The sequence below is a fragment of the Gekko japonicus genome, unplaced genomic scaffold, assembly GCF_001447785.1.
Source record: "Gekko japonicus isolate JY-2015 unplaced genomic scaffold, Gekko_japonicus_V1.1 scaffold562, whole genome shotgun sequence".
Lineage (NCBI taxonomy): Eukaryota > Metazoa > Chordata > Lepidosauria > Squamata > Gekkonidae > Gekko > Gekko japonicus.
This window is the reverse complement of record NW_015172569.1, coordinates 699,559-714,783: the sequence shown is the minus strand read 5'-3', so window position 1 is coordinate 714,783 and position 15,225 is coordinate 699,559. Positions and strand designations below refer to the sequence as shown.

At 45.7% G+C, this 15,225-nt stretch overlaps 1 protein-coding gene across 1 annotated transcript in view; it reads right to left on the bottom strand.

Annotated features, from left to right (window-relative positions):
- The window catches only part of NSMCE2 (NSE2/MMS21 homolog, SMC5-SMC6 complex SUMO ligase), a gene marked incomplete at its 3' end in the record, with an annotated part of 173,316 nt that overhangs the window by 97,691 nt on the left and 60,400 nt on the right, over positions 1 to 15,225 (bottom strand). Inside the window, exon 3 of the mRNA XM_015421344.1 lies at positions 13,823 to 13,929. Coding sequence (XP_015276830.1) covers positions 13,823 to 13,929 — 107 coding nt within the window. The remainder of the gene's footprint in view (positions 1 to 13,822; positions 13,930 to 15,225) is intronic.

Here is a 15,225-nt window from a genome sequence, read left to right as displayed (position 1 = left end):
ACCATTTGTGCAACAATAAATCAGCATTTATCAGGCTGGATCCATGCCACTAATAACCGCACTTTTTTCCCAGCACAAGGGCCGTACCCAACAATACAAGAGTCCCTTTCAGCAGTGGGTATTGCTGCCGTTGGTTGAACAGATCAAAAGGATTTCACCCTCTATGTAGGTGATGTGTATAATTTTATTTTATTTATTTATCTTTGAATTTATACCCCGCCCTCCCCGAAGGCTCAGGGCGGCTCACAAGGGGCACAAATGCCCAAGTTAAAACATTACAACAGTACAGAATAATACAAAATACAACAAATACAATTCAGTAAAATTTACTTTACTGTGCTCCAAAATTATTTAACTATAAAAGTTCAAGATGGGATTCTAAAATTATTAGCAACAAGCAACAGTAACAACAATAAATATAGCAGCAACAATATACGTCCATACAGCGTGACTACATACCATATAAGTGACTACATACCATGCAAATGACATATTGAAAGCTTACCATATGTCAAAAACCCCTCAAAACAAATCTGCCAAAACAAAAAATCACAGAACTGAAACTCTCGACCAAAACATGAATGATAAAAGAAACGAAATCAGGAAATATCCCCTCAATCCCAAAGAACAATGATTTAGCAGGGATGGGTTCCAGAAAATAGGGATTGTCTCTTGTAAATAGGGAGTCTTAAAAGTTTATAAGATTTCAGAAGCCAGTATCTACATACTCCCAATGGTATGTTCACAGCCATCTGAGATAAATTTAACATTGCTGAACTTCCAGGAGGTAGCTGGAGATCTCTTGGGATTACAACTGATCTACAGGTGACAGGGATCAGTTCCCCTGGAGAAAATGGCCACTTTGGAAGGTGGAGTCTATGGCATTAGTCCCTCCCCTCCTCAAACCCCGCCCTTCTCAGGCTCCACCCCCAAAATCTCATTATTTCCCAACCCAGAGCTGGCAACCCTAGATAAATTACAGTCTTCCACTCGCATGAACACAAGAAGCTAACTTAAACTGAATCAGACCATCAGTCCATCAAGGCCAGTATTGTCTACTCAGACTGGCAGCTGCTCTCCAGGGTCTCAGTCAGAGGTCTTTCACATCACCCACTGCCTGGTCCTTTTGACTGGCGATGCCAGGGACTGAACCTGGGACCTTCTGCATGCCAAGCAGAGGCTCTTCCACTGCGCCACAGACCTTCCCACTCATTTCAATGGTCTTGTTCCAGAGAGATGCCCAATGAATTGTGTCCTTTGATTGTGAAAATCAAACAGCAGGGTGCAATTTTATACACACAGACACACAAAAAAGCACACCTGGGCTAGCAAGAGATTAAAAAAGTAAAGGTTCCCTTGCTCGAAAGCCAGTCGAATCCGACTCTAGGGCTGCGGTGCTCATCTCCGTTTCCAAGCCAAAGAGCCAGCGCTGTCCGAAGACGTTTCCGTGGTCATGTGGCCGGCATGACTAAACACCAAGGCGCACAGAACACTGTTACCTTCCCACTGAAGTGGTACCTATTTATCTACTTGCAATTCCTTGCTTTCGAACTGCTAGGTTGGCAGGAATTAACAGATTACAAGAGTACAGAAAAGAATTTTACCTCTGAGTTTTAGCACTTTAAAAAAATGCAGACAAACCGGATTTGGGAAGTGAAACCTGTCAGGGTTTTAGGTCACAAGAGGGCCTGGATTCTTTTGAAACACCGCTTATTGCCCCCAAAGCTGGAAGACTTTCCATTGTGCCTTCAATGCTAAACTGGAGGACTTAAAAAAAAAATTATGTGTGCTGTGCTCCCTGGAAATTCATAATCACTAGAGTCGCCAAGCCAGCTCTGGGCTGGGAAATACCTGGAGATTTTGGGGGTGGAGCCTGGGGAGGAGCAGCGTTTGGGGTGGGGCAGGACCTCAGCAGACTATAATGCTATAGAGCCCACCCTCCAAAGCAGCCATTGTCTTCGGGAACAGATCTCTGTCACCTGGAGATCAGTTGAAATCCCAGGAGATGATGATGATGACAACGACAATAATGATGGTGATAGAGTTGGAAGGGACCTCCAGGGTCATCTAGTCCAACCCCCTGCACAAGGCAGGAAATTCACAAATACCTCCCCCCAGGGCTCTTTTTGTAGAAAAAGCCCAGCAGGAACTCATTAGCATAATAGGCCACACCCAACATCAGGAACTCATTAGCATACTGGGCCACACCCTTGACAGTACAGCTCATTAGCACATTAGGCCACACCCCCATGTTACCAGAAGTGTGGTCATCCAGCCACACCCACCTTTTGCTTGTTATTGTTTACCTTGTCTGTTGTCAAAACCCAGGGCCTTTTTTTGTAGCAGGAACTCCTTTGCATGTTAGGCCACACACCCCTAATGTAGCCAATCCTAATGAGTTTCTGCTGTTGGGTGTGGCCTGTTATGCTAATGAGTTCCTGCTGGGCGTGGCCAACTTGGGAGCCAGACGGAACTCCGTTCCTGTGCGTTCCTGCCCAAATATAGCCCTGCCTTCCCCTCCACACACACCCCAGTGGCCACTGTTCCACATCCAGAAGATGGCAAAAAACCTCCAGGATCCCTGGCCAAACTGGCCTGGAGAAAAATTGCTTCCTGAACCCAAGGTGGCAATCAGCATTTCCCTAGGAGTGTAAGAAGGGGTCACAAGAACTAAGCAATGAGGCAGCCCTTCCTGCCCTCCTTCTCATGATCTGCCGAAGTTCACAGAATCAGCATTGCTGACAGATGGCCATCTAGCGTCTGTTTGAAAACCTCCGAAAGAGAGCCACAACACAACACACATACACAAAGAGCCACTACAAAGGGGGCTCGAATCAGCCCCTCTCACACTTTCTGCTCTTATGATTAGGCGGCAAACCAAAGTTGACTACAGGTTTGCAGCTTGCGAAATATCAAAAGGGGGGGAAAGAACCTTTACCAAGGTTAAAAAAAAATTCCCAAGCCTTTGCAAAACCTTCACACTCTGTAATACGACTCTGAGAGACCTGGCTGCACAAGCATGCCAGATCCGTACAAGCCAAACTCGGCACATTAACAGTCTCATCCCAAGTGGAGTCATGCCCTTGAAGTCTACAGGCTTAGAAAGGTGTAACTTGCTCAGGATGGCAATGTAAAAGTGCCAAAGTGCACTGGGAAATACTCTTCTGGAGTATCTATCTATCTATCTATCTATCTATCTATCCAGCCAGCCAGCCAGCCATCCAGCCAGCCAGTTCCCAAGGTGACACCTAGTGAGAGCCGTGGTGCAGTGGTTAGAGTGTCAGCCTAGGATCTGGGAGACCCAGGTTCAAATTCCCACGCTGCTGCAGAAGATTGCTGGGTGGCCTGGGGCCAATCGCACATGCTCAGCCTAATGTGTCCCACAGGGCTGTCACGATGATAAAACAAAGGAGAGGAGAATGATGTAAGTTGGTTTGGGTCCCCATTGGGCATAAGTGACATATAAATTATGTAATTTTAAAAAATGTCCAGTTTTGAAGGCCAATTTGGGAAAGGAGGCCTGGTCCCACCTTTGCTGTCCCTGAGACTCAAATGAGAGACAGAAAGATGTGGAACGGAGGAGATGAAGCGGCAGAAAGAACTCTTTACTCCATCCCTAAGGTAGTCTGTATCATCTCCAGGAAACTTGGCAGGCAAAGAGTTTTGCAAATTGAGGAAAGAGTTCATTCTATGGCTGATCTTCATAGAGTATGGATGGGCCACAAATGACCCATCCGCACTCTGATTTGATTTATCCAATGCTCCCTCTAAGCTATGGAGCCCTGTGATGAAAAATTCTACTTTGTGAGCGACTGGCATTAAAGTTGTGAGCGAGCGATTTGGCTACTGCATAAATTAGTTTGCTCTGGAGCCATCCTGCCTGAGCTAAGGCAAAACTGTGTGAGCCAGAGGCTAAAAAACTGTGAGCTAGCTCACACTAACTCAGCTTAGAGGGAACACTGCTTCTATCCCAACTGGTTTGGACCAGAGTCCTCCAAGCAACTGCCCCATCTCCTTTGACTCCCTTTCACAGGGCAGTTGGTCATAATGGCTGCTCTGTTTGGGGGACAGGAGCAGTACACGTGTAAGCAGACAGAAAAGCAAGGGTCAAAATCATTCTGGGCTAGTAGCTTGTATGGGCTTATCGACACATACGAAGAGCCCTGATGCATCAGACCAGTGGTCCAGCATCCTGTCTCACACAGTGGCCTCAACCAGCTCCTCTGGATGGCCAACAACAGGGCATAGAGGCAAAGGCCTTTTCCTGACGTTGCCTCCTGGCTCTGGGATTCAGAGGTTTACTGTCTCTGAATGTGGAGTAGTAAAAAGCCCAGTAGCACCTTTTTACTATTTTGCAGCAACAGACTAACACGGCTAACTCCTCTGGATCTCTGAATGTGGAGGTTGTTCCCTTTAGTCACCATGGTTTGTCGCCACTGCTGGGCCTGTCCTCCATGGATCTGTCTTATCCCCCTTTTAAAGCCATCTATGCTTGTGTCCATCACTACATCCTTTGGCAACGAAGACCCCATTTTTATCACTTGCCGTATAAAGAAGTATTTCCTTTTGTATGTCATGGATCTACTGCCCACCGATTTCATTGGATGCCTTCGAGTTCTAGTATTTTGGGACAGGGAGGGAAGGTTCTCTCTGTCCACTCTCTTCCCCATCTTATCCCCATCCCCCAAAACATAACACTAAAACAGATATAACTGGAAAGGGACGTTGGTACAGCAGCGCTCCAGTCTGTGGGTTGTATTGTACTGTTTTCTTTTGCTGTACGTCAGTTTCTCCATTGACATATTTCCTAACACGATCGCAGAGGAGCCCAGTTTGGTTGCCAGTTTTTCCCCTGGCTTGTAACCATTTTTACCGTCTCTGTTATAAGGGCATGCGTAGGTATTTATTTTTTCAGGGTTTAACCACTTAACGCACTTTTAACGATCCCGGGGCTCTGTGTGAAAGCATCACTCAGCACCTCTGTTAATAGAGCAGTCGCTTCTGACATTCCTCTGAAGCTCTGTGTCCTGTTCCCAGGGCTGGTTCCTCCATCTCACTAATTCTCTTCCTCTTGTGCAATTTGTTCATTTGTGCCTCTGAGGATGCGCCGCGATGCCTATCACGCTGTATTTTGCAAATCTCCCTGCTTCAAACTGCGCCATAAACAAAAAGCCACCAATAAGGAAGACACTGCAGCTCTTCAGTTTCCCACCGTACCCTAATCTGAGTTTGGAAGTGGCGCAACAGCTATGCTGGTGTCTAATCAGCAGCCCGCTTGCCCCTTGCGTCACCTTCATCCCCGCTCAAGGCAAGGAGGTGGCTGCAACCAAAGGTTACCCAGGGATCGTTCCATGATCACAAGGGGTTCTTTGGGAGCACCACCCCGCACACTGTCTGCCCTGTCGGATCAAAAGCCAGCTTGCACAGGCTAAGGAGTGCTTGCATGGTTCAAAGTAAAACAGCGGGTAGACTTATGGTTTTTGCTGGGGACGCACAGTTTGGAAATGCTTTTGGCCTGGGGTGCTTTTTCCTCTGAGGTGGAGCAACACGAGGATGGAGGAGGAGAAGAGAGACAAGAAGATTACTTTTCATCAAGAGTAAGGCCTTTTCAGTTGTGGCTCCAGAGCTGCAGAATGCTGTTCTTTGAGGAGTTTATGCGCATTCTACTGTGGCCTCTTCTCAGAGTCATATAAAAATCATTCTTGTTATGCCACAACTTTGGGAACTAACTGGAATCAGTTGATGAGGCAAACCATTTCCCTTCCCGTCCCCACAACAGACACCCTGGGAGGTGGGTGGGGCTGTGAGAGCTCTTTCCAGAACTGTCCTTGAGAGAACAGTTCTGAGAGAACTTGTGACTGACCCAAGGTCACTCCAGCAGCTGCATGTGGAGGAGTGGGGAATCAAACCCGTTTCTCCCAGATTAGAGTCTGCACTCCACTACACCAGACTGGCTCTCTCCCCCTCAAAAAAGCAAACTATAGAATTTATTGCCACAAGACTTGGCAATGGGAATTGATTTGCATGTCCTTCTAAAAGGAGTAGTCCAAGGGCCCCCAATAGGGTGCCCATGGGCATCATGCCATCTGCTGACACCTTTCTTGGTGTCCACAAAGTATTCTGAGAAAGTGAGTGGGGCCTGGTAGCGCTCTTGCACAGCAGGACCACTGAGGACCTGACTGGGTACACAGATTAAAATAACACTGTTTCAGTGGCAGCTGCCACCACAGTACTTGTATTCTCCCTGTATTTACCCCTCTTCTCCCTTGCACTTGGGCCGGTTTGGTGCAGTGGTTAGGAGCATGGACTCTAATCTGCGAGAACCGGGTTTGAATCCCCACTCCTCCACATGCAGCTACTGGCATGACCTTGGGTCAGTCACAAGTTCTCTCAGAGCTGTTCTCTCATGGGCAGTTCTGGAAAGAGCTGTCTCAGCCCCACCTACCTCAGGGTATTCGTTGTGGGAAGGGGAAGGGAAAACAGACTGTAAGTCACTCTGAGGCTCCCAGTGATGGGTGGGGTATAAATCTAATCTCTTCTTTCTTCTTTCTTCCTTCTCCTTCTTCTTCTTCCTCCTTCTCTTGTGTCTGTGTGTAGCTCTGCCTCCCATGGCAGAAATTTTGTAGTTGTCTCCACCTCCTGAGGTAGCCATTTTGTGGCTGTGCCCATATCGTGTCTGAATTCCAAAGGTACGCACAGATTCAAAAAGGCTGAAGACCCCTGCATATACATTCATGGAGGATCAGTCTACCTGTACCTATTAGCAATGACAATGAAGTAGAACCTTCATGTGCAAAGGAGATCTCTCTCTGAATATCGGAGGCTGGGGATAATTATGCCCCTCCTATAAGCTCACCAAATCACATTTGAATACCAGAAGAGACAGATGCTTGGTCAGATCTAACAAGCTTGTTCTTGCATTCTTCCGGGGCAGCGCCAGCTTGGTTCGGCATCTGATTATCGTACATGCATGTGTGTGAACGAACGCAAGAGATACCGAAGCTTGCAAAGGCTGAAGAAACACGCCCTTGTAGCAGTTCATTTCTGGACGGTTAAGATAATGGGGATCTTTTGGGTTTGTCATTAGTCATAGTCTGTAAAGAACTGCATGCAAGATGAATCTACTTGGAGCACGATGTACTTTCGACACACCTTTATCCTGCCCTTATTGCAACCCCATGACCGAACAAGCACCAAAATTGTTATTTATTTTATTATTTAGATTTTTATCCCGCCCTCCCCATAGGCTCAGGGCGGCTTACAAGGCATATTGCCGATATAATACAACAATAAAACATTAAAAATATTAAATAGTATAAAATATTAAAACATCATACATACAAAATGGATCTAAGGAAAGCTTTGGTTTTTGCCCTTTGAGATGCAAGACCAAAGCAAATCTCCATGAATTGGGGCTGTCTTAGCTGGCAACGCTTGGATAGCCTTGCACATAAGAGAGATTTTTCACTCCTTACCATTAAAAACACCTAAACTAAATAATAACATCATCATTTAAGTTCCTGGTCTGAACGACAACCTGGCTCTTGGTTAATTTTTCCGGGGGGAGGTGGGGGGAGATATACCTTAATTCAATCCTAATGAAAAAAAGAAGTTGCCGCAAAGTAAATCATCTCATAGGTGAGTTAAATCCAGCAAAGAGAAGGGAGTTTCCATTACTGATCAAACAAAGGATTTCCCACAGTCTATTGTTGGAAATAACACAGCAATTCGATTGCTCATTTCTTACTCAACAGGGCCACTGAATCAATCGAAAGAGGATGTTGGTGCGCTTCACCTGCCACTTTCCTCTAACAGCAGTTTAAGTCAACAACAACTTGGCTTTCGAAGCCACGTAACTGTATGCTTTACTGACAATCTTTCATTTCCAGCAGACGCTTTTATTGTTTTATAAGTAGCAAGGTTGAATGGGTTATATAAGGTGGGAGGGGGAGGGAACAAGCTCTAGGTACCGGGAGGGAGCTCGTGATCACCTGTTCAGTGTGTGCTCGTGCGCCGGGGTGGAGAATGAGGTCTATTTGTGTGGTCCGCAAACCTACGCAGAAACAGCCCATATAGATGCGAACATCACATGCCGCCGTGTGCCTGGGAATTAATTTGATTTTACTTGGCGTGTTAAAGATCCTGCTATTTAATCATGGAACCCAAGGCAGAGGGTTGCATCATGAAAGATCTGTTGTGGAAAGGGGACAACAAGGGCTTTTGCATAGTACAAAAAGGTTTGCGTTATACACACTGAATGTCCTCCCCAATTAGCACATCCTACTAAGACGCCTGCTCCTTGGGAGGAAAGCGATGGCAAACCTAAACAGCATGATAAAAAGTAGAGACATCACCCTGCCAACAAAAGTCCACATGGTCAAAGCAATGGTATTCCCAGTAGTACTGTATGGCTGCGAGAGTTGGACTATAAGGAAGGTCGAGCGCCGAAAAATAGATTCTTTTGAACTATGGTGCTGGAGAAGACTCTTGAGAGTCCCTTGGACTGCAAGAAGATCAAATCAGTCAATCCTAAAAGAAATCAACCCTGACTGTTCCCTGGAAGGCCAGATAATGAAACTGAAGCTCAAATACTTTGGCCACCCAATGAGAAGGGAGCACTCACTGGAGAAGACCCTGATGCTGGGAAAGATCGAAGGTCAAAGAAGAAGGGAACGGCCAAGGATGAGATGGTTAGACAGTGTCATAGATGCAACAAACATGAAATTGAGCCAACATCAGAGGACGGCAGAAGACAGGAGGGCCTGGTGTGATCTGGTCCATGGGGTCACGAAGAGTCGGACTCGACTGTGCGACTGAACAACAACAACTAAGTGGATGCTGATTCAACCATCTGAGGAAGGGAGTTTTGATTCTCATGAGTTTATATCCCCAAAATCTTCTTGTTTTCTAAGCTGCTGCAGGAGTCACATCTAGGTCTTCTACTGCAGAGCAACATGGCTACCCTCTGAAACTAAATCTACCATGACGGCGTTTGGACAAGTGACTTGGCATGACCTCTTTGTTGCCTCTTCGCCTTTACATTACAGCCACTCTCCCAGTCACCCCGTTCCACCACCAAACAGGCCCGTACCTACGGTAGGACTTCTGGGGGCTCCGCCCCCTTTCTTAAAGGCACAGCCCCACAAGCATTTATCCTGTAAATGCTTTTTTCAATCATTTAAAAACATTTTTTAAAAGGCATGCACTCCTTTAAGCAGAGTGGGGTGCTGTAGTTAACTAATTCCCGCACTGAGGAAGAGGGTTGGAGTAGGCGACCTCTAGGATCCCTTCTAACTCTGTGTCAAGAAACTGGTCTCCTTTAAAAGAGTTTTTTAAAGTGTTCACTTTCTTGACTATAGGAGTCATCACACCCATCTGCCAGCTTGTTCTCAGGATTGTTGCTTAGGCTGGCAGAAGTGATTAACTTGCAGCAGCTGAGAACTGTCAACTAAAGTGGCTGACAGCTTGCAAATTAGAGATCTACCCTGGTAACAGGTTTCTATTGGCTAAATGGCTTTTCTTTCTGCACTGAGAACTTCAGCCCCACCAGAAAAAGATTTGCCCCACAAGCCACAAAATCCTGGCCACGGGCCTGCCACCAAATGCACACTTTTCAAATGACAACGTTACGCGCGTTCACGTACTCAGCATTTTCTGCCAAAAGACACCTGGCAGTCAGGGTTGGTGGCTCAGTGAGTCTGTGGGTCAACTGCAGAGCATTTGCTTGTAGAAAAGGTATCTGAAGAAGTGAGCAGTGACTCAAGAAAGCTCATTACCCTGCCACAGGTTTTGTTAGTCTTTAAGGTGCTACTGGACTCTTTCTCTTTTCTACTGCTACAAACAGATTAACACGTCCACCCATCTTGATCTGTCTCCATGAAGAGCATTTGCTTGGCCTGCAGAATCTCCCAGGTTCAATCCTTGGCTCTCCACGTGAAAGGATCAGGAAAGAGATGGTGTGAAAGACCTCAGCCTGATATCCTGGAGAGTTGCTGCCAGTCTGAGTAGACGACAGTGACTTTGATGGACCAATCGTCTGATTAAGTACAAGGCAGCTTTGTGTCTTCATGTGGGTCCTTTGCTTCTTTAGCTTTGGTTCACGTAGTCCTAACACAGTCCCACTAAGGGGCCTCAAATCTTCTTTTCCTCACCTCTGTACAATCGAACAAAAGCAGCCAAATTTGTCGGAACACACAGATGTCAATGCAGAAAAAGGCCAATACTTAACTTTTCTGAGTATACAAGTGCCTAAAATACAGTATTTCTTAAAATAGCCATACATGGTAGGCCAGCTTTATTATCCCCAGATTAAATTTTAGTGGTGTGGGAGGCTGAGGGAAGGCCTTGGCTAAGGTTATCTGGTGAGATCATGACAGAGGGGAGTTTTTAAAACAGGGACTTCCCAATTCATAGTTCCCTGTCAGGAAAACAAGCCCAGACTTCCAGGGAAACTGTTCACAATCTTAACAAGGAGAAATTGTAGGTGTATGCCTGTGAAGTGCCCCATGAGTTCTGATGCACAACCCAGAAAAAAATGTATAGTGAGATGCTGAGAAAAACAGAAGAGGGCTCCCGGTCCCTGTCCACACACTTGGCTATCCTTTGTTAACCATGCAGTGTGATCCGGTGGCAAAAAAGGCAAATTCAGTCTTGGGTTGTATTAAAAGGGCCATAGCATCAAAACTGCAGGAGATCATAACCCCTCTGTATACAGCCTTGGTATACCACACCTGGAGTACTGTGTGCAGTTCTGGAGGCCTGAATTCAAAAAGGATGTGGGCAAAATCAAGAGGGTGCAGAAGAGAGGAACGAGGATGACCAGGGGTCTGGAGACTGATCCTTACGAGGAAAGGCTAAGGGCCTTGGAGATGTTTAGTTTGGAGAGGAGGAGATTGAGGGGGCGACATGATTGCTCTCTTTAAATATCTGAACGGATGTCGTTTGGAGAAGGGCAAGGAGCTGTTCCAGTTGGCAGCAGAGGATAGGACCTGATGCAACGGGTTTAAATTACATGCAGAAAGGTATCGGCTGGATATTAGGAAAAACCTTTTCACGGTCAGAGTGGTTCAAAGGTGGAATCAGCTGCCTAGGGAGGCGGTGAGCTCCCCTTCACTGACAGCTTTCAAGAAGAGGCAGGAGAAATATTTGTCAGAGATGCTTTCGGCTGGTCCTGCATTGGGCAGGGGGTTGGACTAGATGGCCTGTACGGCCCCTTCCAACTCTATGATTCTATGCATCACTTCAACTTTAGAAGTTTATAAATGGTTCATGGACTGATTAGAGGCTAATGCAAACTGAAGAGGAAAATTAATATTCTTAGAATTAGGGGTTCTTAGTGCCCATCATTTTGGGATGAACAGCAACAGCATATTCAGTACCTCAACAGACAGAAAACGGGGATCCATTACAAGCACTCAAGGGCTTTGGAAACGCAATCCTTTTTATGTTTGAAAACATTTTATTTTCAGGGTATTGCAACATGTCCAAAATTAACTTCACATTTGTCAAATTCCCTTTTCCTTTTTTCCCCCTCCCTCCCATTCCCAGGCTTCCCGCAATGCTCCCACCCCCTCCATAATATTAATTCTTATGTTCCATCTTACTCCACTTGTTACTTATTCGATTAAGTTCTATTAGCTTATACTTATTCAGGGCTCTTTTTGTAGAAAAAGCCCAGCAGGAACTCATTAGCATAACAGGCCACACCCAACAGTCGAAACCTATTAGCATATTAGGCCACACCCTGCCACCACAGCTCATTAGCATATTAGGCCGCAGCCCTGTGTTGCCAGGAGTGTGGTCATCCAGCCACACCCACCTTTTGCTTCTTATTTTCTGTTTACCTTGTTTGTTGCCAAAACCCAGGGCTTCTTTTGTAGCAGGAACTCCTTTGCATGTTAGGCCACACACACCCCTAATGTAGCCAATCCTAATGAGTTCCTGCTGTTGGGTGTGGCCTATTATGCTAATGAGTTCCTGCTGGGTATGGCCAACTCAGGAGCCAGCCGGAACTCCGTTCCTGTGCGTTCCTGCCCAAAAATAGCCCTGCTTATAATCTAATTCTTAGGTAACCTTTTAATAATCTATTCAGTTAGTTCATTTTCATTTTTCTGTTCTTAATAACTATCAAATGGAAACGCAATCCTAAGCATGTTTACTCTGAGATACATCCCAGTGTATCCAGTATGGTTTAATCTACAGATTTGGAATTGGAGTAATTTTGTCATCCCGTGCAGTGGATACCCTTTATTTGCACGCTTCCTTGGAATATTTATTCAAGTACCATTTTACCCTGCCGTTCTTCCAAGGAGTTTGAGGCGGCATTCGTGGTTCTCCGCACTCTTCTATTTTATCCTCACAACAACCATCTGGTGAGGTAGGTTACTCTGAGAAAAAGTGATTCAACCAAGGCCACCCCCCAGTGAATTTCATGACGAGTGGGGATTCAAACCTGGGCCTCCTAAATCCTAATCCAGCACTCTGAATGCAGGACTGCACTGGTTCCCGCAGAATGGCCGCCCTTTAATTTGAACAGCCACACCTCCGAACCAGCCTTCCTTATTAATGTACAACACGAAGTAGTATTTCCCTTTTGTCTGTCTTGAACCAACCAGTGAATGACACTGAGTTGTAGTATTCTGAAACAATTAAGAGGAATTATTTACTTTCACCTGGTATAAAGCTCCAGCAGTTTAGTCTATCAGCACTGCTCTTTGCTAAAGGGACAATTTTACTGAGGACACTTTGGCTAAACAATCATTAGAAGGCACTCTCTGGACCAGAAATTATCATCAGTGAAATATCATTTGGACATGTGATTGCATCTTTGGAGGTCTCATTTATACTTTTATTCTGTGCCTAGTGGTTTCACTTTGGAACAGTTCTTTTCTGGTCCATCTTGTATCCATGTTGCATAACTGTATGATCGTATTGTATTATGATATAAGCCAATTTGTTCCTCATGGTTTTGACCTCTGAAGAAGGCCTAAACAGGCCGAAATACGTCAGGTCAAGTCCATGAGTAAGATTTTGGTATTTTTACATGAGGTGTGATTGGGCCCTTATATGTTTTTTTTAATTCTTTGCCATGTTTTGGTGTAGTGGTTAAGTGCGCGGACTCTAATCTGGGAGAACTGGGTTTGATTCCCCACTCCTCCACTTGCTCCTGCTGATGTGACCTTGGGTCAGTCACAAGCTCTGGCACAGCTGTCCCTGAAAAAGAGCAGTTTGTGTCAGAGTTCTCTCAGCCCCACCCACCTCACGGGGTGTCTGTTGTGGGGAGGGGAAGAGAAAGGAGTTTGTAAGCCGCTCTGGGACTCCAAGTGAAGGGCGGGGTACAAATCCAATCTCGTCTTCTTCTTCTTCTTCTAAATACATATATCTTTTTATATTATATATATTAAATTTTTATTGTTGGCCCTCTATTCTGTTCAACTTACCTTCTTAGGTTCCGGTTCCCAGGTTGCAGGGTTAAGTCCCCCCCCTTTTTTTGTCCCACTGAATGGCCACCCTTTAATTTGAACAGCCACACCTCCGAACCAGCCTTCCTAATTAATGTACAACATGAAGTAGTATTTCCCTTTCGTCTGTCTTGAGCCTACCAGTCAATGATGTTGAGTTGTAGTATTCTGAAACAATTAAGAGGAATAATCTACTTCCTCTTTGCAGTTTGCAGTATGCTAGCCTCCTACCACGCTCCCACATCTTTGTGTTTCCCCCTAAACTTCACAGGGATCAGTGCGGAAACTTCATCAGGGTCTCCCAGAATGAAAGTTTAAAACATATAAACCCTTTCTTATTTCACATAGCTGTGATCGTTTACCTGATTTACAGTATCTTCCACTGCTTGCATATAATGGTTGACTTCTCTGCTCATGGCTGCAAATTCCAGCATCACCTTTTCCATTTCGTCCACTTCCTCCATGTCATCTGCAAAAATAAAGAGTTTGCTTTTGTGAGATTTTATATCTATATTTGTGCCTTCAGATTATTAGCCCCATGTCTTTAGAGGCGTCAAATACCATGACAGGAGCAAAAGAAGACAGACCACAAGAAAAAGCTGCAGGCTTTACAATCTACTCAAATTACTAAATTAAGGCAACAAAGCTGATATCCTGTATCCCGCTTGCACAGAGGTCTGTGTGCCGAGTGTCTTTTTTAGAGATACATTCTAACCACCAGTCTAACTCTGAATCCATCGCTGTGCATGTTCTTTCATATGTGCACCAAACTCTTCTCTTAGAGAGCCGCTAATTACAAGTTTCCTTGGGAGTTTTAAAACAGCTCAGAACGTTTTGGCACACATACATCCCCATAACACCGTTTATTTAGGAAATGTCCTGCAGGGACAGGCAGGCGCATCGCCTAAGCAACTGTGCAATGCTTCCGCAAGGATAAATAGATTCCTGGACGGCTGGCAGAGCCAGGGCATTGTTCTTCAAACTACTGTGCCATTTCAAAAGCCTCAAGTCAACTCCGGGTATCAGGAAGGAACGACGTTGCTTCCTGCTGCCTAGACAAACAAGGGATTAAAGTAATCAAGCTCTGAGCATGTGCCAACCGAGAGTACCAATCTCAGCTGCCTGGTCTGACGGTCTCCTTATGAATTGCAAGTGGTGAACACGAGAGTACCAATCTCAGCTGCCTGGTCTGTCTCGTTATGAATTGCAAGTGGTGAACGACTTCCAGGCAAGAATGCTCGACTCACAGTAAATAGGAGTATTACGAGTGCTCGACTTGTAATAAATATGAGCACTGGTGGCAGAAAGGGTTGTCAGCTCACAGTCAACTTCTGGCAACCCCGGAGGGTTTTCTAAGCAAGAGATGCACAGAGGTGGTTTGCCATTGCCTGCCTCTGCGTAGCAAGCTTGGACTTCCTTGGTGGTCTCCCGTCCAAGTGCCAACCCAGTGTGCTGGAGCAGTGAAAAAGGCAAACTCCAAGTTGAGAGCCAGTTTGGTGTAGTGGTTAAGTGTGCGGACTCTAATCTGGGAGAACCGGGTTTAATTCCCCACTCCTCCACTTGTACCTGGCTGGATGACCTTGGGGCAAGCCATAGTTCTGATAAGAGCTGTCCTTGAAAAAGAGCAGTTTCTGTCAGAGCTCTCTCAGCCCCACCCACCTCACAGGGTGTCTGTTGTGGGGAAGGGAAGGGAAAGGAGTTTGTAAGCCGCTCTGAGACTCCTTTGGGTAGGTGGGGTATAGGTATAAATCCGATCTCCTCTTCT